At 43.2% G+C, this 26,786-nt stretch overlaps 1 protein-coding gene across 3 annotated transcripts in view; it reads left to right on the forward strand.

The window, feature by feature from the left end:
• Positions 1-14,732, forward strand: part of FER1L6 (fer-1 like family member 6) — an 89,381-nt gene extending 74,649 nt beyond the window's left edge. For all 3 annotated transcript variants that reach the window (XM_013185058.3, XM_048049704.2, XM_048049713.2), the window contains 8 exons: positions 330-490; positions 3,315-3,457; positions 4,032-4,120; positions 6,140-6,238; positions 7,963-8,204; positions 8,548-8,711; positions 9,924-10,024; positions 14,055-14,732. In XM_013185058.3, the coding sequence (XP_013040512.3) occupies positions 330-490; positions 3,315-3,457; positions 4,032-4,120; positions 6,140-6,238; positions 7,963-8,204; positions 8,548-8,711; positions 9,924-10,024; positions 14,055-14,235 (1,180 nt within the window). In that variant the 3' untranslated portion in view covers positions 14,236-14,732. The remainder of the gene's footprint in view (positions 1-329; positions 491-3,314; positions 3,458-4,031; positions 4,121-6,139; positions 6,239-7,962; positions 8,205-8,547; positions 8,712-9,923; positions 10,025-14,054) is intronic.
• The last annotated feature ends 12,054 nt before the right edge of the window (positions 14,733-26,786 follow it).

Raw genomic sequence — 26,786 nt, forward strand, 5'->3', positions numbered from 1 at the left:
GAATCCTTAAGTTAGAACAGGGAATGAGCTCTGGTCCTTCTCCTCTTGGGGAGCATGCCAATGCCTGGGCCACTTTATCTAAACTGTGGGTTAGGCTGCATCAACTTCTTTTGTGTTTTAAGAGAAAAGAGTGATTGGCCATAGGGTCTGAGCACCTGAGAGGAGGTGTCTCCTCACAGTGCTGGACAATTCAAAGGAATAATTGAGCTGAGCAGACACTGGGGCCACTGGCCATGATGTGAATCTCTGCGTATGAAATCCTGTTTGACAGCACGCTTTGCTGGAGGAAAACTTCACCCATTTCTCTCCACTCTGTTCCCTCCTTGCAGAGAAGGGTACAACGCGTGGCGAGATGCAACAAAGCCAAGTGAGATCCTCACTAAGCTGTGTAAGGACTACAAAATAAATGGGCCCTTCATGCGGCCAGGGGAGATACAAGTAGGAACGAAAGTCTTTAAGGGACAGACGGTCTTCATTGAAGACGAAAACGGTAATGCAGTAGTTCCTCATTCTTTGACTGTGTTATAGCAATACCAAGAGGCTGCCCCATCTGCAGCTGGAGTCCTGTTGTGCAGTGTACTCTAGGATCAGATTACTGGAACCTGTCTCTGCTATGAAATACTCATGGAACTGTGGTGATGAAGGCTGTGGCTGTATTACCTAGTAGTGTCTGTATTGCCTAGTACTGTATCTTAACTGGAGAGAATCTGTAGGGCAAAACAGCCATTGATGAAGACCTAACATCCCTGTGGTAGGTGTTAGGGCATACTTTGGGCTAGCTCCTGCCTGATCCCAAGGATGGGGTGCCCAGGAGCAATTAGAGTGCAGGTGATGCTCTTTGAACATGTCTTCTGTCTTAGTTTCACCTGAAAGTAGTGCAGCTTGCATGCTCTGAGACCCCTCCACACAGCAAACCAAGACATGAGAAGTCAGGATAACCATTAGTCCTTAAAAAATGTATTCCCTGTCTAAAGGAAGACACATAGCGTAGACAGAACCAAGCAGGGAGAAAACGAAAGAGAAGTACATATGTACATATGTGAAGTGAGGTATTCAAGGTCAGGCAAGTCCTTGTTCAACCCCAGTTAGGTTCCAGGCCACTTACCTGCCAGACCTACCTGACCTGCTTGGCTTTCCTCCTCTCCATTGTTTGTTTGTTTTTTGTTTTTTTTTTTCTCCCCACCTCTTGATTATTACTACTCTGACTGCTCTTCTGGAGCGCTAACACAATGCTGTGTAAATCCAGATATCTGGGAAGTTCATGAATCCAGAGGGCAGGACAGAACTTGTTTTCAGGGATCCCAGATTAAAAAGAGGGCAAAACTACCAGGAAGCTGAGTGTCCATATCATATAAGGGTGGAGTGGGACAGAGCTATCAGTGATTCACTACTATCATTTGAGTAAGGAAAAGAGATGTGAGGATGGAGACAAGGAGGAACAAAAGGAGCTGGTTTTGGAGGCAATGAACACTGTGGAGTAGGGAAACCTCTATTCACCTCTTTGTGTTTCAGAACATTCATCTTTGAGCAAATTCCCTTTGGCAGCTACAAAATATAGGTCACCCCTCTAGTGGAAGGCTGCTCAGGTAGTGTTGTTGGAGGGAGAAGAGTTGATCCATTTTTGGTTTGTTGGCCTGAGAGGGATTTATGTTTTCAGTATTGCTGCTTGTTTTCTTCACCAGCACACAAGCAAATGTGACTGCCAGATGTAGATCAAAATTCTGGTCCAGTAAAATGAGCTTCAGACCAACCAATGTCAAACGAGATGATGAAAACTAAAAGCAAGGAAATATAGAACCAGATAGCAAAGTCCATCTCCTGAAAAGCTTACTTACACAAATTTTTTTGGCACGTTATAGAGAAAGTTTACAGCATGCAGTCTTTTGCATGCTCCTTATCCAAACTGCTGTTCTGACAAGGCAATCTGGTCCTTATTTCCTGCTGAGTTCCTGTGCTGTTCATCATTTGGGTCTGTAAAACTAACAAGGGCCACAGATTTGAGCTCCAAGGGAGTACTGAAAATGGGCAACAGTAATATTTTTACTTTACAGGTGGTGAAACTGGTACTTGAAGACCGTATATACAGCTTTAAATAGCAAGAAAAAGAGTAGTTCAACTTTGCTCTAGGAGTATGGAAGTTATATATCTACTCCAAGGTAGTCTAGGACTATCTGCAGCCAGTAGGAACAAATGGGCATCTTCAGAAGGTGTGCAAAATGTCTTTAGAAAGGTGCCTGAGACAGAGGGGATGGGTTATCAAGGGACAATCTGTCCTGCTTACCATTGAGGCTACTGGACTGAGTAGTTCAGACTAAAAACCTTGCCTTTAGCTGGATAAAATTAGATGAAATGTATTGCATCTCAAACACACGGCAGCACAAAAAAGAGAGCCAGGACTCAGAACCACAGGGTCATTCTTCCTTCCTATCTGTGCCATTAGGAAGTGCTCAATACCTACTGATTAAATCCAAATGAAACCTTTTGTAATTTACCAGCAACTCTGAGATAGCAGCATTCTAGGAAAAGTTATAACTGCTGACAAAAATAGTTTTAACTTTCTTTTCACTTGGGTACTTCTCTCCTAATCTAGGAGACATCTGTCTTCAAATCTCCATGTTGCTTTTGTGTGGAACCCACATGAAAAGGGAGGAAAGAGAGACTCAGGTGCTCAAAAGGCTTTCTCTGCTTTTCAATATCCATGCCACCTGCACTATTAGTGCTGTTCCTTCCTTAAAATGCCCTCCTCCAGGGTCTCCCTTACTTTTTCCTCCAATGGCAAAGCAGAGCTGTTCAGAAGACATGTTCTTGCCCATAGACTTCAGCCCTCACATTACTGTTCTTCCCTTGAGGTGTGATTTTCTTCTCCAGGGTGATCTTTGCTGTTGCCATCACAAGGCAAAACAAGGCTGTAGGTGTAATTTCTAGTGCCTATTTGCTGGTAGCTCCATCAAAATCTTGTCTCCTTGTCTTTCATAGGCCACAAAAACCTCACATTTGCAATTTTCTATAACAAGTGTAGTTCAAACATTGCTTCCATCTTCCTGTTAGAAACAGCTGCTGTAATAATAAAATGATTCACTGTATATATAGATGAACTGCTGTGTAAGTTCTACTTTTCTATTTATCCCAGTGGGTACGCTTATTTACAATGCACTTTAAGACCCTTCTCTTCTTAGCTGGGGTACATAAAATCATTCCTTTTAACTCAAGCAGGTTTTTAATGACCATTTTATATATTTAATGGAACATGTTACCAAGGGGGTTAGCATTCTAATTTATCTCTGTTTGTTCTTTTGTTTTACTCTTTCCTATAGAGGAGCCAGTTGAGTCGTATGAACATCTCTCCTTAAAGGTTTTACGTGCTTGGGAAGAAATCCCTGGGGTTGGATACAAGCTGGTCCCAGAGCACATTGAGACTCGGCCTCTCTACCATAAGGATAAGCCAGGCATGGAACAGGTAAGGCAGCTCAGTGATGGTGTAGTGATGGTAGACCCAAGAGAAGTTTTCCTTTCCTCCAGTTACGGTGCTTTCTAATTGTATCTGCAAACTTATAGAGACAGCGTCCAGGTGGTGTACCATACACAAGACTTTGTACAGTATCAACCTGCAAATTGTCATGCATGTGTGTATACAGTGAGTTACCTAAACACACAGTAGCCACTTAAGCTATAACTGCATATTTTCATTCTTTTAAATGCTCTCATTTATTAAGCTAACACAAACCCTATTTGTATGTGGATTTTGGCTCTTCTCAGTTTTCATCATGTACTATTTTTATATGGACTTTCACTTGGAAGTTGCCAATGTTTGAGCTCAATTCCAGCTTCACCAAACTACTGAGAGATTGATAGAATATGTGTATGAAAAAAATATATATTGTGTAGTTTGCTTATAGATTAACTTGTTACAGACTAATGAACTGCTTGGTGCTCAGAGGGGAAGCTGTGGTTTTGGAAGACAGAACTACGTTTAAAACCTTTTTAAGTCTCACTAAAATAAGGTTACAGTGATGTTTATTCTTTTTTTCAAGGGTCGTGTACAGATGTGGGTTGACATATTTCCTAAAGATATGCCTCTGCCAGGACCCCCGGTGGACATTTCACCAAGAAAACCCAAAGGGTAATAATGCTGTATGCTTCCTCCCAGCACACTGGTGTCAATCTTCCAGACTGAGTCTTAAGTGTCTGGAAAGAACTATTAAAAGAAGTATCACAACAAACTTCTGTGATTCTGATACACATAAACTTAAGTCAAAGGAGAGCATCTGGTTTGGTTTCTTTCATTAAACAAGTCAAAGAACCACTAGTGATTTTTGCATCAAGAGCTACCACACATCTTCTAGAAATATATTCCTTTTTCAGAAAGAGATTTCGGTTGGCTAGATGCAAGAGTCCCATAACAGTTCTGATATTATCATCCATTTGTTGAGCTGAAAGAAATAATTCTGGTTTCAACCCCTTCTTCAGCTGCATAACACGCTTAACCCCTGGGTGAGATCTTTAATCTGATGCAGTGGTGTACCTTTTGGATTTCCCATACTTGGCTCAAAGACAAGATCAGAAACACACAAAGTAGCAGCAGAAAGAGACATGTTTGGAATAGCAGTCTCTCAAATTTCAGATGGATCCTTCTGCTTTATATGCAATGTTAGACATAGCTATTCAAGTTTATTTTATGTTTGTAAATAAAAAAGTCAAACAAGACAAACAGACTTCTCAGATTATCCTTTATCTGCTTTATTCCAATATTTTAGCAAGGCCTTTCTTTGGAATTTTACGTCTGAAGCAGCATCAGATACTATTCCTGCTTTATTTACATTTGAACAAGGAGCGATGTAACGCAGACTTGTTTATTTTCCTTTCTTTTTATAAAAGCCAAGATTTGACAAAAATAAGAGTCCATGTAACAAATACTTTCCTCAGACCAGAACTTTCTGTAATTTTCCTTAACAACAAGTATTTTCCAAGCAAAAATATTTAAAATTAATAATATACACAAAAGCAAAATGTTGATGCCATTTTGTAGTCTACAAAACCAGGGAAAAATATTTACAAGTCATTAATTATGAAAAAGAAAGTCAACATACAAACTGAGTTAAACATTTTGCCTAGAAACACCTATATGCTGCAGCAAAAGAAACTCCAGGCTCCATATAACCTCAAACACTTTGTGAAAACTTTTCTTGTCGGTGATCTTTGAGTGAACCAGGGCTTGATGGAGATTTGTAGAGGAAAGTTTCTTTGTCTAGTGCAGAGGCTTGGTTTTCAGGGTCCACGTGTCCTGAAGAGCTCCATGACCTAAGATATCTGGTAACTTCAGGGTCAAAGAATTACACACATGAGATTGATATTATTTCCAAGACAGCATGTCATAATAGAAAAATCATTTGTTGGATTTCCCAAATATACTTTTTAAAAAATTTTGCAGTTAATACAATGACTCAAATTTTTTAATATCAAGTGTTTATGTCACCTACAATATCTGTATTTCAGTTCAAACTTCTAGTAAATATTTGTATATAGAGAGTGGAAAGGATGGGAAAGATTTATTTCTCTTTACTGTTGTTTCTGAAGATGATGATTGCACTTGCTTCAATGAAAATATCTCTAAACAGTATTTTTTTTCCCTCTTAATCCATTGGATTGCACCAAAGAAAATGGTTTCAAGCATTTCTTCAGAAAAGCACCTCCCAGGGAGCTCTGATTTTTATTAGCAAGCTGCTTTCTTTCAGCTTCGGAGGCTGCTCTGATGATGTTGCTCATATCAACGTCGCCTTGTTACACTGCAGCATTTTTGTGAAGTGAACTGAAAAGGAACAAGCACATAAAAAGCAAGGAATTTTCCATCTCTCTGAAGTTGGCCATGACCCTGCTGTCATTCGGCAAGCTCCAAGAGTGCAGAGGAGCCACCATCCCCATTCTATTGCTACATGCTCTTGTAAACAGAAGGGGCCTGAGGCTGATGCTATTTTAAGAGTTTTGCACAAATACAACATTTCTTACTTTACAAAAGCATGATTTGGAAGAGGTTTACATTAGCTAGCATCTGACCTGAGCCTGAGTATACACACACCTACTAAAAAAATGACCATTTGTTAGCATGATCTTAACTATGAAAAATGTTTCTATTCTTTTTCAGCTATGAACTGAGGGTAATTATCTGGAATACAGAGGACGTAATTCTAGAAGATGAAAATATCTTTACAGGGCAAAAATCAAGTGATATTTATGTAAAAGGGTAAGTTCTTCAGGAACTGTCTTCAAGAGGACAAATAATATTCAGTCACAAAAATTATTTTGTGGGAACATCTGAGGAGGTATTTGTGTGACCTTGGTACTTTGCTGTAAATGCCTGTCCTAATTAGTCATGTATATTGAATACTGCTTCACCATTTTTCTCACTTAAAATCAGGTAACTAAAAAATGACTGAGGCAGAGATGGCATAAGAAGAGAATCAAACTCACAGTCCAGCAAACAGAGACAAAACACAAAATTTGAACAGTAAAGGCTCACATGGAAGTAGAGATGTATGAAATAACTACAGAAAAAGGAATTATGAGCACAATAGAGACAAAAAGCTGGTGTATGCCAGACAATTTCAATGGGAAATATTTTCTAACCTCATGTGGGAGTACATGTGTGTGAATGAGGTCCTGGAAAAATCTGAGTATCTAGGACACTAAGGATATAGAAAAATAAATTTAGATTTAGATTAGATATAAGGAAGAAATTCTTGACTCTGAGGGTGGTGAGGCATTGGCACAGGTTGCCCATAGAAGCTGTGGATGCCCCATCCCTGGAGGTGTTCAAGGCCAGGTTGGATGGGGCTTTGAGCAAGCTGGTCTAGCGGAAGGTGTCCCTGCCCATGGAAGGGGTGTGAGGGGGTGGAACTGGATGATCTTTAAGGTCCTGTCCAACCCAAACCATTCTATGATTCTCTGATTTTACCAAGGAAACTTGAGTTAGTTCTGACCATTCTGTGTGGTAGCAATCCCTTGGAGAATGCGACATTAGCCTAGATAAGTGTACACCAACACAGCCACATGGTCCCCAGTGAGCAGTAGTGCAGTTATTGCACACGCTGGCTGAATAAACCTTCCCTTGCAGTTCCATGAGAGGAGCTGCTCTGAAATCCCTGGTGTTCACACATAGCAACTAACTTAACATGTTCAGAGGAGTAGCAGAGTAATTCTGAAAGCATAAAATTCAGTGCAAACTAGAAACCAAGGGAATAAGTAGGGAGCCAGCCTTTGTGCTGAGCTGTGTGATAATGTGAGGACATCACTATCACTGCCAGAACTGCCTGACAGAGAAAGACAGGAGTAGATATCTGTTTGTTTCTATGCCTTAATGACAAAGGCACACATCTCGTTATGTTCAGATAGTGCACTCAGCACTGAATGTGTCACCAGGATTTGCACTGGAATTGTTGCTAGTTTTCCCCATTCCTTGTTGAATTAATGAAACTTGCAGGGAAAACACCACTCTTTGGGTGCAGTGCAAAAATGGTAACCTTTACTCAACCTGTGATCATCTTCAGAACTAAAATGCATAATGGTAGATCATTACCTTGGTGGAGCTCTTCAGAAGAGAAGATTATGTTTAGGAAAGCATAGTCCTCCTGTAACATAGCATTGCACTTCAGGTGATATGCACACTATAGCAGAAACCAAGAAAAAAAGACAAGAAAAGCTGGGGAGACTTCTTCAGCCATATTTATGCCATGTTTATACCCCCAGACTGCAACTGCAAATGCTACAGACTCTAGGACTAACCACTTAAGCCAGTTTTGGGACATTGACGTGGAATCTGTTAGCATGGCACATGACTACAGGGTGATTAGTAAAGGTTAAAGGAATGATGCTCTGTTTGCTCATCCAAAACGTTGTTACTGAACAACAACACCTTCAATTCAAACTCCCCTGGTGATGGCAGTGTGTTCCACTATGTGCTTGCCATAGGTGGATAAAGGGCCTGGAAGAGGACAAACAGGAGACAGACGTACACTACAACTCCTTGACAGGAGAGGGCAACTTCAACTGGCGCTTTGTGTTCCCATTCCACTACCTCCCAGCTGAGAAACAAATGGTGGTTAGTAAAAGAGAAAACATATTTTCCTTGGAAAAGACAGAGCGCAAAATACCCGCTGAGCTGGTGCTTCAGGTGTGGGACTTTGAAAGACTCTCTTCAGATGATTTCTTGGGTAAGTATGCAGTGAAACTGTCTGAGCTTCATGTGAGGTCTCTCTATACCTGTATTTTATAAAGGTGTGTACAAGGAAGTGTCTGAGACCATAGTCTTTCACGTCTTTCTCCGAGGCACCACATTGCCACCTTATCCATTTCTTGCAGAGTGAATAATTAGGGACTTGGATGCGGCAATGCCAAGGCAATATAAATGAACTGCTGAAGGTACAGGGAGATTCTCAGCAATGAGGCTTGGGCTAAAATGCTGCATTGCTCCATGTGTCTTACCTGAAAACTGCTGTTTGAATGCCTTTGTGTCTTTCTGGTCTCTGAGTGCTATCACATCACTTCTCTCTCCAGGCACTCTCGAATTGAACTTGAACGGCTTCCATCGAGCAGCAAAGTCAGCCAAGAGCTGTGACCTAGGCATGGCTGTGGCAATGAGTGAAGAAAACAAGATCTCCATATTTCAGCAGAAGCGTGTCAGAGGCTGGTGGCCTTTCATCAAGGCTGGGGAGCTCACGGTGGGTAGCTCACTACAGATGAACAGATTTTCTCTGCGGCCAATAGACTCTGCTGTGATCCTGACAGAGACAGATGCTAATTTTAAATACGTTACCTGAAGAACAGCCACCACTGGCAATCCACATAACTTCTACATGTGCTTCAGTGGTACCCCCATAATTTTTGTTCAGACAATCCCAGACAGACTGAGTTTTACCTTTTTTTCTGATTCTCTGCCCCACCCCCAGGGGCAGGCAGTGAGCGAAGGGCTGTGTGGGACTTAGCTGCGTGCTGGATTAAACTACTACAACTTTGTATTTTTTCTTTGCTTTCTTCCATGGCTTATCTTCCATCACACTGGATGGGCGGAGTGGAAAATCAAGTGCTTCCATGAGTGCAAGAGGAAAAGTGTTAACTCTTGTTTAGGAAGCTCTAACTTCTGTAGCCCAAGTTATGGCTGATACTAAGGATACAAGTTAACTTACCTATTTCTACTGCATGGTGTAGCAAACATGATCTTTTACTGGTGCTAATATTTTGTGGGTCACTTAACAAATTTTAATGGCTTGTTTCAATGGAAACCAGCAGTAGAACAGCAGAATTCTGAAAATTATTGGTAAATTGGTTCTGAACAAAGCTATCCTTTTGTCATACATCTGAGTATCATCTTCTGGCCATACATGAAGAAAATTGACTTTAAATCCACCTGCTGGGTTCTTTTAGCTTTTCTATCACCTGAACAGAGCTCTAGGAATTCATGACATTTTCTGCACACAGATCTCATTTCTAGCCATCCACTTTTGTGATGTATGACCCTAGTGAACAATCACTTGTGACGGGCTGAATATCCCCCTGTTGCTAGATTGCACCTTGTCCAGCCCAGCCACCCATCTCCCAGCTCAGCCATTCAGCTCTGCAGGGACACATGATAGTTGGAGTGAACAGGAAAAGATTTTGCAATGGGCCTTAATTGCACTATGATTTAGGAAGCAGAAAAGATATTTCTGGAGGAAAACCTCTCTTTATTTATGGTCTTTGGGTGTAAGTCAGGGATTTGGTGCCTAGGTTTTCCTTTGTGCTTTTTCTGTAGCTGCAAAGACTTTCTCTTATTTTCTTTAATCAATTTCATTTGCCCTCAGATGGTTCCATAATTTCTCCACAAGCCAATTCCTGCTGTGATTTAATTATAATAACCAAGTAATGGATGCTTACGTATGATCTCTCTGATTCAGGGCAAAGTGGAAGCTGAATTTCACTTAGTCACAGCAGAAGAAGCTGAGAAGAATCCAGTAGGCAAAGCTCGAAAGGAGCCAGAGCCCTTGGAAAAACCCAAGTGAGTAGGAGCATATTCATTAAAAAGCTGGGGCAGGGGTGTTCAGCAGCAGTCAGGGAAGAGGAGCTCTCCTTGCTCTTCTCATTCCTGCTATAAGCTTGAGCGAGCTGTTTGGCCATCTTGGCAATGCCGGGCTTCCTCGTGGCAGGGCTGGTTGATGGCACTCTTAGCTGGCAGCACCTTCCAGGTAAGCTGAAACATCTTCCTGTGGAAGGCAAAACAAATCACATTGCTGCCCGTCTGACCTCAGCTAGACTTCACACACACGCTCATTCCATAGCTGACCTGGTCCGTGATAACCTCTTCAACCACTGCGGCTTATGCACATACCCAACACTTTATTTTGGCCACCAGTAAATATCAGAGGGAAGATATTTGCTATATTAAGAGGATATATGTAAGCCATTAACATTTAAGTGCTTTAAAATTATTGTATGCCGTGTTTATGCTTTTTTTTTTTTTTAATGGAGTGTTGTTGTTAATCTGACCGTTAGGAGGCAGAGTCTTAGTATTAGGCAACAGGAATTACCCACACAAATTTGAAGGTATCTTAACTGCTACGTATCAGTGAAAAGCTGACCTCTGCATGCGTGTGGTTCTTCTTGCATAAATTAATCACATGCGGATAAAGGCACATAAAACATGAAAATCATGCCATACAGGAACCATATGACTTTAACATATGTCTCTAATTTCTTTGTATTTCATAATCAAAGAATGAAGATGCTTGTTTTTCATCATAATGCTCTTTAAATAGGACATTTTAAGTGGTTTAACAAAGGCAGATGATCTAAAAGGAGCATTTTATTTTTCAGTATTTACCACATTAAAAAAATATATTATCAATTGAGATTTTTGCATTCAGAAAAAAATGTACTTCTAATCTATTTTGGCTCAAGTACTTTGTTCTACTAAAGTAAGGAGTTAGACTGAAAAAAAAAGGAAATTGTATTTTATTTCCTGCTACCAAAGCTTCTAAAAATAAATCGCAAATCCTAAAGGTAATCATTGCACATTGTTTATTCTTCATTTGTTTGATATACAAACAAATGTCTCAGAATAAATATGAAAGAGGAGAAAACAGCATAAAGGTGAATTGAATAGTTCTAAAAAGGATATGAATTTTGTCTGAAAATTATAGTTAACAGAGACTTATTGAGAATTAGCCTTAGAAAAACTTTAATCAATCATATCATTGAACATCTTTCTTTACCCAAGGGCAGGATGAGCTATGCCTGACAGATGTCTAAAAGATGCCCAGTAATGGGAACTGCAGCACTTTTATTACATAGCAGAGAGGACTGAGACAGCTCTGAAATATGTGTGGTGGGAAGCAACCAACCTAGGCAGTTTTAAGAGGGATCATAGTGTGTAATAACAGAAAGATTACTTGTCCAAAGGCTGTCAAAAGGATGCACAAAGCCATGCTCATTTTCAAGCTCAAATCATCAAGCCCAGCCCATGCACCCCAGGCAGCCTGGGGCTCCAGGGCACCTTGAATTTTCACCTCAAGGACATTTTTGCTGGTAATGTGCTGTTGTGCTAAAATGTGGTCACTAGCCTCGTGCCCCTTCTCTGGTGCACAACCAGCCTGGAGGTGTTTTGACCCAGACGCAGCAAAACCAGAGTCTTCAGATCTTTTGCTGAGTAACCAGAGAGGCTCCACATCTAGGTTTTTATGATGAAGTACACAGGCAACACATGGCTTGACCCAGATCTATGCTTAATTGAGATGTATACCTCAATTAAATTCAGGGTGGGACTAGTCCTACATGACACTATCCATCTCAGAAGCAAGTCATTCGGGCTCCTGTCGTAGCTACTCATGTACAGATGGAGGCGTCATCCTATTTACGCAACACATATCTTAGTATGGGAGCAGTGACCATCAGGAAATTGGGGACAGAGGCCTTCTGCAGGGTCCTTCCTCTCCACGCTGACTGCACAACAACCCTACGTGAATGACCAGGCTGGACACCTGACTTTGAATGTTGGGCAGAACAAATCCTAAGGTTAAAAAGGTGGTATCAGCATGCAGATAGTAAATACATCAAGACCAGTTACTGGAAAGAAAATAAAATAATAGCTGAAGACATTGTATGCCTCAGTTCCATAAAGCTGGCATTAAAGTTTACCAACTCAGTGCCACATGTGTAGTATGGACTAAGTGGTTCACACATACACAATAGTCAAAATCAATGGAGAGATGGCAGATAACTGTTTCTGCACTTCAAATAAGCTCTCTTCAGGAAGAGGTGGGTCTTCATATCTTTGTGCCAGTACTCTAGGTTTGCACATTTGTTGACAATCATGTAGGTTCATACAGAGAGAAGCAGATACATTTTCAGATTGTTCATTTTAAAACTTAATTCTGCAAAACAAAATATTTTTAAAAACTAAATTATATTCCAGGAGCTACTAGGCAGCGGCAGACTCCTTAAAGTACCAAAGAAAAGGCTGACAAAGTTTAAATGTCTGAGGACTAAAACAAATGAGAAAGGTGCATGGTTTTTAGCAGAGTGTAATTTCATACTGGTAAAACCACCGTGAGGTTATCCATCTCTTCATCTCTGCCAATCAAAACAGGACGCTTTTCTAGTAGATGCTCTCTGTTGTTACAAATATACTGTTATAGCTGGTACTGAATTCTGTTGCCTATGTTGCACAGAAAACAAATTAAATGAGCCAGAGTCTGGCTTTTTTTCCCCTGTCCTTAAAGTTATGAAAAGCCCTTTAGGTGGAACATATGGAATAATGTTTTTGTTACTCAAGTCTGTGATTCAGTCAGCTTCACTCTTTATCACATCCACTTTTTTACAATTCCTTTCAACCTGGAGGGCTTATTTTTTATTTATTTCCAAGCCATTTCTACCCTAACTATAATAAGGTCTTTAATTAAAAAAATAGTCGTTTGACCTTTAGATTTCCTGAGTGTCTGTAAGATTGGCACTCCCTGTCATGTGCTGAATGCTGAATTCTCCAGATAACCAACACATAATTTAAATTACTTAAACAGCTTTCTGACGTTAAACATGTCCATTACTTTTTGTCACCCTCAGTCTTAATTTTCATTCTCCTTACCGCTGTACCATCTGCACAATTACAGTGATATTTGATAACAAAGAAAGCCGGCACCCAATTTTGCTGGTGTTAACGTTGCTTGGCATCGTTGCACTCTGCAGGTCATCCCATCACACACTGCTGACAGATGTTGGCTCAGCTCATTGCAGAGGTAGGGCTGTTGAAGTCAGAGGCATAATGACCTCCCGAGCTGCTTGGCATGCCAGAGGAGAGATTACCCCTACATTTTTCCTAAGGGGAATGTTGCTTTCCTCTTCGTGTGCAGCTTTGCTGTACAGTGTGAAGAAACTGGTTATGGAGAAGAATATGACATGGGACAACATTTGGAAGAAATACAGGATTGTGGAGTGCAGATATGCCCCACCAGAAGGTGGCCCTTCTTCCTTTTATGTACCCAGGCAATCTACCTAGATTTTGAGGTTCCTCTCATCTCCAGTTTTCAGGAGGCCCGTTTTAAAACCTCTTCTGACAATATATCATTTTGGGCTGTATGCTAGGCCTGAGCTGACTGCCTGTTATGGCACAGAGACTATCACCAAGCAATCACATTTTGTAGTGACTCAATTGCTCCTTTTGTAATGCTAAATTCTTTGCAATGAATAGAAAGCTTTTGTACTCTAATTTAAGATGTCTGCATTTCTTCTTTAGGATTTATCACAATCTTTTCTATATTTTTGAACCCCTCATCTTGCCCTAAATTGGAGTAGTTGTGAAATGTGAACTGGAATTTCATTCCTAGCTGTGTGTGGAGCTAGGTCTTGGGGACAAGATGGATGACCTGAGAGTAGGTAAAACTCACAGAAGTTGTCTCTAAACCTTTTAGTGGGCTCCCAGGAGTTAAAGGTCATTTTTAGACTCAAATATATATTTTGCAGTGGGGTAGCTTTGGAAATAGATGGATCTACCTTTACAAAAATGTTTATTTCTTTTTTTCTTTCCTCCTCCTTAGCCGACCAGACACATCCTTCTCTTGGTTTGTAAATCCTTTCAAGTGTTTGTATCACCTGATCTGGAGAAATTACAAGAAGTACATCATCATTGGCATAATTCTGCTTATTCTTGTTGTCTTCTTGGTGCTCTTCATCTACACGATGCCAGGTGCAATCAGTCATAAAATAGTTGTAGGATGAGCATAAGATCATGGCTCTCATTGTAACCAATCATACACAAACAATTCAGTTAGAAATAAAAGTCAGGCATACAGAATTAATGAACCTGAAACACATCTCTTTTGTTGTAAAGAGAAAGCATAACTATTCCTATGAGAAATAGGAGCTGTCTTAGAACATTTTAATGTCTTACTTCTTTGGCTGCTCATTCAGACCCTGCCTTACTGTGTATTATCGGTAACATCCTGACGTAGCTTTAGTGGCAATGACAGCTTGATTCTACACCTAAAACTGAGTTTAAAAGTAAATTACTTAATGCGATGCAGAAACTGATTTGTCAATCAAGTATGTATTATTATAAACAAGTAATTAAATTTGGAGAGCAAAATCTGTATACAAGCAAATGTACAGTTCAGTTGTTGCATAGTTTTGCAATTAAATATTTGATTTCATTTTCAATGATTTTATAATGTTATTATTATTTTGAGATAAAAGGTTTATTAAAAAATCAGAAGTTAAATTGCTTTGTTTGATGTCATAAGCAGAATTCATCCTGCGCCTCCCAGTAGGTGCTCTGTGGTACTGTAAACACTTGTGAGGTAAGTGGTGACGGGAGGAGGTAGAAGCACAGATAGAACTTTTTTCAGCTGCAATTTGAAAGTGCTGGAGGTTGCTGGAGGGGAGGGATCGGGAAGATGAAGACTCAGCTGCAGGTACTGCAGTAGCAAATGATCCTTGTAAAGGAGAGGGAACAGGGAGGATCCTGCTGCCTGAACAGAGGGAACAAGGAATGGAAAAGACAAAGGATGCAGAGTGGAACATGTTGTGAGGGATTAAAGAAAACAAGAAATAAAACCATACACAATAATCATTATGAAGATCTTCATCCTGCTTAGAAATACAGAAAATGCTGCAGCCTGTCATGCACAAGGAAAGGCCTGATAACGTAAGGTCTGTGTGGCCTTAAACAAGCAAATATGATTTCGAAGTAGGTACAAAAATCCCCTCTTGTCTCATCCATGGTCAGACACATTGTACTGATGGCCTTTGAGAAAATGCCTTCCATTGCTCCGCTCATACAAAGCGTGAGCGCTTTGGAAGGGCTTCACCTTTAGTAAATTTTAAAGTATCAAAAGAGAAGAAAAAGAAATCCCAGAAATGCTGATCATTCTGCCAAACTGAGGGTGCGGAAATAAAAATGCAACATTCACCATCGTTCTCAAAAGCCACTTCTGTGGGAAGTTTGTGTGGCATTGTTTGTACCTAGGCTGGCTTAAGGCTGTGCCAAGAGCCTCTGTGTTCTCCTCTGGCCAACAACACAGGTAGTAACTGCATTATTCAGAGAAACAGATGTCTAAGAAACTTCCACAGAGAAAATATTTTACATTTAAAGTGCATTTTAGTGGCTTATTTTGGATGGATTGAATGGCTCTAAAACTGCCTCCTCCTCTTTCCACTGATGACAGAGGCAGATGGCTAAATGCAGGCTGAAAGCATCCCACCCCACCCCATCCAATAGATTGTGGCCCTCAGTGTTCCTTCTAAATCTCATGCTTATGTGTACAGTAAATATAACTGAATTATTTAGGTGAGTAATTACGTTGCAATTAGACATGTGCGAAAGGATGACACCGGATGGGTTTTACCATTGGGCTATTTTGCTGTAGGTGTGTATTTAATATGACCAACAAATTAAAATGCAATTAGTTGAGTCTGCACTAGTTAAACGTAACAATGCAAGACAGCGATGGTGAAATGTGCTGGGCACCCCTGAGTCTCTCTTCACCTCATATCTCTCTGCACTTGCCCCTTATCTGGTACAGTCTCCAGTTCCCCTGCGTATGTGACACATTCCTCTGAAACCACTTGTTTTTCCTTTTTGTGCTATTTTGCACTTGACTTTGTATGAATCAGAAAAGGAAATCTTTTTTTCTCCCAGTACGTCTCACCATGCTATGAATTTTGGAATTGCAATTTGAAAGCTCCAATAAGAGCACATAAAGTTACTTTGATGCAAAATGTGGAAGATGAATCACAACAACTGGAATATATCGTGACAGTCGTAAGGCAGTGCTGCTGATCTTTTTCTAGTGTGAAAGGAGGCCTGATCCTGCACGGCAGCTGCTGGGTCCAGCTGTCCTTACCCTGATTGTTTGCCCTGACTGCCATGGACTGGGTGAAGTGCTGGGCTGTGGCTGGAGTGCCCTGTCCTTGGCAGAGGGTCCTGCTGCGTGGCTCCAGGACCAAGCCTCGGCTCTGGACCCCAGCAGCCATCACAGTGGCAGCGCTGTTATAAGACGGCTGAAGTGACATCTCCCTCCAAGTCCTGGTGTGATTCTGGACGAGCAGTGACTGTGCACATACCCCCTGCCCCTCTTCCCTCGCATCCCCTGGCTAGCAGCCACCTGCTTCACCCGTGCAGCCCCTTGGGTCTTCAGCCGCCTGCAGCGGGGCCATTCCTGACCCCTCGTACTGCTGAACACCAACGTCCCCATACCCCTGCAGAGCCCTGCAGCCAGGGCTAAAAGCAGCATCACTCACCCAAAATGCAAGCAAGCCAGCTCCTCCACAACTCTTAGACTGCTCAGGCCTATCATTACACTCAGCGCATGTAGGCTGAGCTAGAAAATGTTGTCCCAGGGGACAAAGCAAAATCAACTACCTTTTCATGATCTTCCAGCTGGCTGCGAAGTAGCTGGAGAAGCAGGGCTGTCAGTAAGTATTAAAGAAACAAAATCCAGCAGTGCTCATCGCTGGACTGCTCGTACAGAAGCCAGATGTTAACAGTTTTGCATCTTAAATGACTTTATGGTGACATGGCTGTGAGGTTCGTACTGAGGCTTGCCATTATTGTCAAGGGCTCCTATCTGTTTCATACGGAAAGAAGAGATCCTTGTCCCGAGCAGTTACTTCAATGTTGGTCTGCAGTTATGCTGGCTTAATTTTGAGGCCAGCTGGTACGACTTGGAGCTTTATCAACTGGTTTCTGACCAGAAATAGCTCATTAAATAGCTGAGTGCTACCGTTGGCAAATACAAGATCTGTGAATATAAGATCGTGCTCTTAGACTGAATCCTAAAATTATTTGGAAATAATAGCCTAGTGTTGCTGGTCTAAAAATGCACATCTTGCTTGGAGACATTTGGCTTGCAGCAATAAACACTGCTTTTTGCCTCCAGAAATTTTCTCAGGTAGGAGCAGATGTTGTCTTTCTGGCAGGCAAACCTGAAAGATGGAGAGACCTGTGCCTGTACTGTTGAAGACAGATTTCAGTTTGCATGTAATCATTTTTGAGTGCCCAATTTCAGGTACTTGAGTCTGATTTTTAGACACAAACTCACTTCCTGCTGGCATTTGAGAAGCAGAGTAGGAGCAGAGTCCTACGATTAAGTATTTGGGGAGCAAGCTGGCTACTGGCTCAACTCTTTTGGCTCTAGGCTCCAGTCCGTAAGTAATCAAATCTTTACATCAAAAGAAACTGTACAGGTTTACAAATGGTACCATCGGGTGTCCAACAGCACAGCGACAGAAACAGAGCAAGAGAGGAAGACAGACCTCTGGATGGATCACTTGTGCTGGCAATACAGCTGAAAGCATCCAGGGAAAGGAAATGGAAAGTCTGATTTTAAGGAGGAAAAACAAAGCAGAACCTAATCAGGATATAACGCAAACCACTAAAAGATGAATGGTTCTCTGTGGGGAAAAGAAAAAGAAAGGAAAGAAAAAAAAAAAAGCAGCTCAGCTCCAGGCATATTCACAGGCACACACTAAAATGAAACCTTTATAAAACATCATTATTACCTGAGTCAGAAGGAAGATGCATTGTTGCCATCGCAGAGCAGAGACGTGGAACCACTCACTTTAGCAGAGCTGGAGGAAAGTGATAGAAAATCGCTATCAGATCTTTGCCATCAGGGCCTCGCATAAGAGGGAGCAATACTGGAAAAGAAACCTCAACTGCTCGCTGAATTGTGAGGCCTCAAGGGAAATACCTATTCATTTACACCTCTGTCATTCCTGTTGCCTCAGTTTGGGAACAGACGGTGGCACGGTGATGCTACAGGCAAACGAGCGCCTGAAACACTTAAGAAGCAGTAGAAGTTTTGAGCTTGGCCACCAAAAACAGAGGGTTACCAGCAGTACCACCACGGTGGGGTTTGCCACAATCTTGCCTGATTTCTAACTGTAAGAGGGAAGAAGAGCAGCTAGCACTGATGTACAGGCTGGGACAGACATTGCCCACACGGGCTAAACTCACCCCTGCAGCTTAGCGCTCTCTCAGGTGCTCTGCCCTGGAGATCTTTTTTTCCTTTCTTTGTCCTGCTGGCCTCTCGGCAGCACGTATGTCCCTGTGCCATCTCTGTGTGCCCTTGGCCAAGTGCTGATTTGCTTCTGCTTGTGAATGGGGCAGCAAATCTGCCTCCCTTCCCAAATAAATGGAATTTGGGGGGACTCCTCTGACAACCCAGCTGCCGGACAAGTGTCTCCAGGTCCTGTGCTGGGACCCATTGAGCTCTGAGTAATGTGTGTTCTCATCTCTTCCCCCACACCAACACCAGGCATCTCAAAAGAGTCTCTGCAGCTAGAGAAGTGCATGCATTTGCTGGCTGCCCCAACCTATTAGCCTATTAGCACCTAGCATCTAATTTGCTGCTGGTGCTGCAGTTGCTCACGTTGACCTCTCCAGTGCACCACTCAGCAGCTGTGGTTGCACAGCCGTGGCTGAGGGTAGCACCTGGCACCTCCAAAGTGCTCCAAAATGCCAGAAACATGGCAAAACAGTCGGTTTGGCAGTATATGACATAGCCATGTCTCAAGCCAGTCACTGGAGTTTGAATTCTCTGTGCATAAAAGCAGCACAAATGGATCTGCCACCAGTTCCTGGCTCTGCCGTGGGCTCCCTCTCTGCCTTTTGAGAGGGTAGAGTCAGGTTTTCATGCAAGCCATGAAAAGCATCAAGAACTGATTAAATCTGTAAAATTCCCATGTTAGATACACCTAACTATTGACGAAATTATGAGAAAGGTAAAACAATAACTTCTGAAGATGCCTCCACCAATTTTCCTACGCATTTCAGTCTATAAGGAAGAGTTTTTTCTGAAAGCCTGGTCTTCTTATTTTCTGCTTGCAATCATTTTAAAAAGACCAGATCACAATGTAACTGACAAAAATATGAATAGCTTACTTGATTAATTTTGGTAGGATTACCATGCTGAGCGTGGCCATTCATAGCTAGGCTTCATTAATGTAATGAATATTGAATTCGTGGTTTGGCAGAACAATTTATCCTACAAAGTAAAGCAAGGGGTAAAAACTAAGTTCCCAAACAGACCATATACATCTTTATCCTGCAGTTATCGTTCTTCTGAGACAAATTCAAAAACTCTTGTTCCTCTCGGCAGGGCTGATGTTTCACAGTTTTTAAGTCCAGTAAGAAATAGCCTGAGAACTCAAGACCTCCTGAATTTGGGGGGCAGGTGTTTTTTCTTTACTTTTTGGATTTTTTTTTTTTTTGCCTGAACTGCCCTGAAAGCTGAAATTCTGAACAAATTGAAGAGAATTTTCTCCTGTAAAGAAATTTCTTTCCTAGTCAAAAGAGGTTTAAAGGCACTATGATTGGTGCTCATGTGGCCATAGCTCCAGAGGCCAGTTTATCTGCAGGCTCAACACGTGGGCATCGCCCTAGCATTACACCTGCTCCCTGGAGGTCTCACACCATTTTACACTCCCTGTATTGCATTGGCTCAGGACAGTCCTGGAACCTTGCAGCAAGTGCAAAATGTCTTCCACTTCCACTCATTTTTCACTAAAGATGGGTCACCACCTCCCAGTACGTTAAGGACATATGGAAAACAATGTTACCCAGACCTTCAAATCTCATCCCACACCGAAAGGTACCCTACAAGCCTTTCATGTTTAACCATCACCACTCTTCCTTCCGTTTAGATAAGAGACAGCTGGATCCATCCTGCAAGGAATATTTTAAATCCAATCTCAATCCCATGGTTTGTAGCCACATTTTTTTTTTTCCATAAAGCCCAGAAGTATCTTTGCAATATTGCAGTTGCTGCTGTTTCTGCGGTGTGTCAGCGAGAGGCTGTTGGAAGGGTGGTTCGTTTGGCGTCATGAAGCCAACGGGATCAGAGGGAGCTTGCAGAGGGTTTGTCCTGCTCTGCATTCTGCAGAATACTCTGTTTCCACCAGTGCACTGCACCAGGCACATCTCTGTAGTGACTAATGACTACATTAAAATGACTTTTACATTTGGAAGAAACAAATCCCTTGATGAGATGGTATAAAAATTTGTTTCCTCCACATGTTAGTCACAGAAACAACTCTCAGTTGGCAGGAGAAGCTGCTCATTGTGCTGCGTGCTAGCTCTGAGCTCCAAAAGGGATATTTATGACCTTGGCTGAGCAGCCTATTTTGCCTTCAGCTCCAAAGTGCGGGGTACTGTCTCCTTCCACACAAATTTATACATTTTCTATCGGTTATTTTTGACTGGGGAAAAGCTCAACCCAAGATCTGGTTCCAGACTCCCAGACAGTTGGTATATGACAACCACCTCTCCCTTCCACTTTCTAATTAAGTCCCCACCACAAAAGCAAGCAAACAACAACTTTTCACGTCTTTCTGCTAGAGAAAACACGATCTATAATAGTCTTCCAGGCTGTGTCTTTTTCAAGGACTTCTGCAAGCAGTTATGGAGGCCTATCAGCGCTACAGTAATTAGTGGGACTGTGCGTGTGCTTCCTGCGTGCCTCTCTGCTGTGGCCCCGAGACTCTGCATCAGCAACAGCGGCCACCTTCATTAAGAGCAAGCTGGAAAGCTCTCAGACTATTCCCCTTCCTCCCGCTGTTCAGCCAGCCCTGGCTGAGCTCTCTGTGATGACACTGACAGCCAATTAACGAGCTAATTCCAGCACCTGCTCTTTCGGAGTCACCTGCTCATTGCAGTGCAGGCCATTTCCATATTGCAGCTCCTTGAAAGGGCTGTGCTTGACCTGTTGGCACAGGAAGACGCCACTACCACCTGTTTCCGTGTTTGCCCCCAGCCTGCATTTTCCCTTCATAACTGGGCACTGCAAGCATGGCAGATTTGCAGGGCTATCTGCAGTGTTAGGACACCTTCCCCAAATGGCTTTTGGGAAAGGCACATGCAGAAATTTCACATCCATGTATAGGCAAAACTGAGCGATATTGGGGATTGGGAACCACAATAATAAGGAAAATACTAAAACTAAAGACGAAGAACACTTCAGATATCTACATTACTGTGTGGGATGGTTGAACAACACAGTTACACTGCCACCACCTTCCACCAGTTGTTTCCTTGTTGCCCCAGTTCTTTGCCATTTAGAATCACAGAATCACTGAGGTTGGAAAAAACCTCCAAGATCACCTGGTCCAACCACCCCCCTACCACCAATGTCACCCACTAAACCATGTCCCCAGGCACCACGTCCAACCTTTCCTTGAACACCCCTGGGGACGGTGACTCCACCACCTCCCTGGGCAACCCGTCCCAATGCCTGACTGCTCTTTCTGAGAAGAAATGTCTTCTCATTTCCAACCTGAACCTCACCAGGTGCAACTTGTGGCCATTTCCTCAAGTCCTATCATTAGTTACCTGAGAGAAGAGGCCGACCCCCTCCTCATCACAACCTCCCTTCGGGTAGTTGTAGAGTGCAGTGAGGTCTCCCCTGAGCCTCCTCTTCCCCAGACCAAACACCCCCAGCTCCCTCAGCCGCTCCTCACAGGACTTGTGCTCCAGGCCCTTCACCAGCTTCGTAGCCCTGCTCTGGGACACGCTCCAGGGCCTCGATGTCCTTCTGGTACTGAGGGGCCCAAAGCTGAACACAGCACTCGAGGTGCGGCCTCACCATTCACTGCAATTTGTGTTAAATCCTCATCCTGCAGGCTCTCTGTGTGCCCTCGCTCCCTGAACCTGGGCGCTCGGCCCCCTGGGGTATCACACCTCAGGCAGGATTTCTTCACCCGCTTTTGCTACCCGTGGCTGAAGTGGCTTTGGCCAGTTCAGCTGCCTCCACGGGAGGCCCAGCCTCTCCAACCTTCCTCCCTGGCCAAAGCACTCACACACACAGCAGTGGTTCTCCGGCCCAAGGAAGCCCGTGGAGGTTCGCTGTGCCCACAGCACGCTGCTCCTGGCTGCTGCAGCTCTGCACTTAGGTGCCAGATTTCAGGAAAAAGTGATTTCAGATTTCAGCTGAAGTGCCCGATGCAAGAGGAACTCTAAAGATTGTTGGCATATTGTGAGAGACAGGGATTTTGTTTGGCTGTTTACATATTTGTTAGTGATGTTTCTTTTTCCTGACAGATAAGCGATAGTTAATCTACTCCAGAAACAAGCACGCAGCTCTAATATACTGACAAAGCGTTTGCCTGTCAATATTACTATAAGAAGTCAAAGAAATGCTGGCTGTGTTTGGTGCACATGATGAACTTTTAATTAGCCATTGCAATAAAGCCTCCCCAAAACACTACGCAAAGCACTTTTCAAAAGCTTGGAGCTTGTCGGCACCATCACCGTGCTCCTGGCCCGTGGTGTGTCCATAGGTCCACCCAAGAGAGCAGCGCTGCCGTTATCTGATGGCTCTCCGGAGCTGACACCCTCACTGCAGCCGGCTGCACACAGCTCCTGCACAAGAGCTGTGCCACAGCAGCTTCGAAGGCTGTTTTGGAGCTGTGGAGCATAACTGCAGCACCTCTCATAGGCGGTGCTCACTGCCCACCTGGAGCGACCTTTGCAGGGTGAGGCCAACTCAAGAAATAGGAATTTGTTGGTCCCTCCTCTTGCTTGAGCTATGGACATGCCTGAAAAAATCCCACCCTGAAAAGCGGGATGCTTTGTCGGCACTGTGTTTTCATTTCTGCAATGTCTGTGATGGAGAAAGGAAAGGTAGAAAGACTGAACCCCTACTCCACAGGTTTTGATCACGACCTTTGGGGTTTGTAAGAACAAAGATTGTGCAGACAGCTAAAAGGGATATGTCCCATGAAGTTTGGGACTAACTATGTTTGTGGTCCAAATCCCATTACAGCCCCTAAAATTCCAGTGACTGCAGAGCCCAGGTCCTCAGGTATGTCCCCAAACTTCTTTATTTCCAAGTACATGGCTTTCCCCCAAATTACCTCTGATTTGGGGGCTGAAACTTTACTACACCAAGCAAATAATTTCCCAGCAAGTGTTTGGTTATCCAAGGGTCTCCTCCTACTGAGCCAAAGGGGTAGGTGGCACCTATAAACCACCTGCACCCGTAATCACCGGCTGCAGACTCAATTTGCTGGGACTTCAGGCATACGCCAGACCCCAGACACTCAATTGCTTCTGCCAGGAACAAAACCTTTTTTAGGTTATGGAGAATAAAAAAGGTCTGAGATCTGCTTTAAAGATTGTTCCACTTGGTTAGCATTCAACTATGCTAATTTATTCAGTGCAGGAAAACGATCTTGCTGCACAAAAAGCCCTGATGCTGCTATCACTTGCATTGCAGCAGCTTTGCACAAAGAGATAGTTTTGATTCTGAATTTATTCCCATTCATAATGGGGGACCAACATGTGGGGTGAGAAATACTGGTGTGCTGATTGAGTCTGGTCTCGGAAAAGCCTTAGTATTTAACAAGCCCTGCTGATTATGCCTTGCTTTGAGAATGACCCCTAAAAGCAGAGCTGAAGGATGAATGGATCGTGCAATATGAATCTCACCCACTGATTGCTTTTGGGTCACTCCCTGCTCTCTGCCCCCCCTCTGTGAGGGTACAAGGGATTCCCATGAGTCCCTTACCACAAGACAACAAGGTTTCTAAATCAGCTTCCACTTGCTGCTAAAATTAAACATTCGCTACTGCCAAGCGATCTGTTAAAAACCCTGTCTCTCTTCCCCTGTGCAGCCATTTCCCTACGCTGCAAAAGCACACGGAGAATTTCCTCCTCTTTGGAAGAAAGCAGCCTTGCATGTTACTTCATTTTAAATACCGATGCAGCATGCTTATCTTACACCAGCAACGAAAAGCAGACGCACACCTGGCTCATCGTTGCTTTGTGTGGTGTAAAGTGCCGGCAGCATGCTCCTTAGTGAGCCTGTATTACTGACTTTGGTTCAATTATTGGCTATAAATTAGAGGATAAACGCAGGTGGATCACATCTCTGCAGTCACTGGGACTGGGAAACATGCAGCCTGCCTGGAAATAAATGAAAAGGAGCTACATAAAAGTGCATTTTATGAGATGGTTTGGAAGCACAGATGAGAACCAGAACGTGAACCCAGTTCCTGCACATCCCAACCCACAGCAGGAGCTTGCAGTACGATCCACCTCCAGATCACACAGAGGTCCTGCTGCCTCTGAGCTTCGGAGCATCTTGGGCATGACAGGAGTGGATGTAGCAGCTGGACCGAGGTGTCCTGTGGGATGTGTGGTGGAGGACGGGACCCAATGCTGCTGAGACCCCTCAGCACTGATCAACACCAGTGTCTGGTGGCACAAGCCCCCCCCCCCATGCAATCTGGCCTCACCTCAGCTCTGTGGGTGCAATGACATTTTGGCACTTTTAGCAGCTCTTTTGTGCAAGTTTCTCACAGGTGATGGCTGAGTCAAACCCAAGAGAAGCCACGTTTCCCTTGGAACTGAGTTAAATAAATCATAAAAACAGGCAGTGTCATTTTGTCAGCGCTTTTGAGGAGGCGAGGCAAATTTGTCAGTAAAAAATGCTATTTTAACCTGGGGCAGTCTGCGAGTGCTTTATACATGAGAGCTCTTTGATTGCATTGCTCATAATTTCATTAACTTGGAGCTTTAACCAGGCTCTTGATTTATCAATATGCACGACTGTGATCTCTTTCATAATCTATCAACATGTCTTTCGTCGCAGGGTCTTAGGAGTCCTCACGGGGTGGTTTTCCTTGCTGCCCCATCCATACCTTCTGGATGGAGGCACACTGAGCGTGGCTCCCAATACCGTGTGCGTAGCTGCCAGGCACCTGCTTGCTGCCAGCAGCTGGCACGCATCCTGCTTGCGCCTTGCGGTGCTCTCCCAGTGAGACCTGCTGTTGGAGCAGAGCTCTTGAAGCATTGGCATTGCAGAGCATCCACGCTGCACTAATTACCGAGCAGGCGATACAGTTTGTGTGGTCGTCATCCCTGGCACAGCTTAAATATTAATTGGAGACGATGCTCTGCCTGTGCTCAGCCCCTGGTGTAGCAGAGCACTACATGGGGAAGCAATTCCGCTCTCACTCAGTGCGCTGGGAGTTTTGTTTCTCATGTGTGCCAGGCCTGAGATTGATTGACTTCAAACTGCAGGTTGAGAGTAAGTAACTTTGCTGCTGGAGGCTTTGGAAAAAATCCCCCTGTTGCCTCTTATAAAAAAAATATGAGCTTCTGGTAGTTGTGTATGTTGAAGGACACTTAACACACTGTGAAAATGAGCCACTGTGATTGAATGTTCCATTATAAGAAAGGTGCTGGTAGCTCCAAGGTTTCTGTTTTGTTGCTTAGGACTCAAGATGAGGACTGGGGAAAAAAAAAAAGAAAAGAAAAGACAAAAAAAACAACACAACACTTTCCAAAAATATTAGCCTCTCTCAACTCTAAACTGCTAGATTGCAGCCCCAGAGACCAATTCCCCTCCCCCAGGATCACCGAGCACAGCTCCAAAGCAGTGGGTGGCACGTGGGGGCATCGCCCTGGGGGACACTGAGGCAGGGCCACCCCCCGTGCCCCACTGCAGCACCTGATGTGAGGACCTGATGAGCCCGTCCACACCAAAGGCTCTGCAGATGATGCTCCAAACCTATTGCTTGGAACGATGCCTATTGCTTCAGATAAATAATAAAGCCTATTGCTTCAAATAAAGACTTAAGTAATTTGTTGAGATGGGGCTGGTGAGGCCAAGAAGATTTTTTAGCCATCAGTGGATGCAGAATTGGCCCCTCCTAGCAAAGAACAACTCAACACCGGGGGAAAAAAAAAAAAAAGAAAAAAGAAAAAAAAGGGTTTCCTGAGTTCAGATTGCTTTGCAGCAGAGACCCAGAACAAATTACCAGAACAGGTATCAGGAACAAGTTACCCAGAACAAGAACATCATGGTTATGAGACAGTGCTGGGCTAACAATTGGAGCGTTCAGCAGAGTAACGCTGGGCCAGTTGGGAAGCCTATTGGCTTCCTACCTTGCTGATTTCAATCCTTCTATTGCAAAAGCTTGAAAGGAGCCTGTGGAAGTTCTAATTAAATCGTGTCTCAGCAATGGCCAAAGAATGAGTAACATTTCAGTTTGAAAAAGAGCAATATTGGAGAATATGACCAAATGAATAGCGTGGTGAAGTTTCTAGCACACCATTTGACACTTTCAACCGCATCTACTTTTTTCATTATATTTTTATGGGAACGACAAATTTTAACCATAATATATGCTGTGCTTTCACCTCCTGTTGTTGACTGCAGTGGAGCAACAATGCCAGAAGTCTCTTATCACTTCTCTGAAAGTTTATATATGGCTTGCTATGACCCAAAGGGGAAAGCACGAAGTGACTGCTTCATTAAATAGCAAAA

The sequence above is a fragment of the Anser cygnoides genome, chromosome 2 (assembly GCF_040182565.1).
Source record: "Anser cygnoides isolate HZ-2024a breed goose chromosome 2, Taihu_goose_T2T_genome, whole genome shotgun sequence".
Taxonomy (NCBI): Eukaryota; Metazoa; Chordata; class Aves; order Anseriformes; family Anatidae; genus Anser; species Anser cygnoides.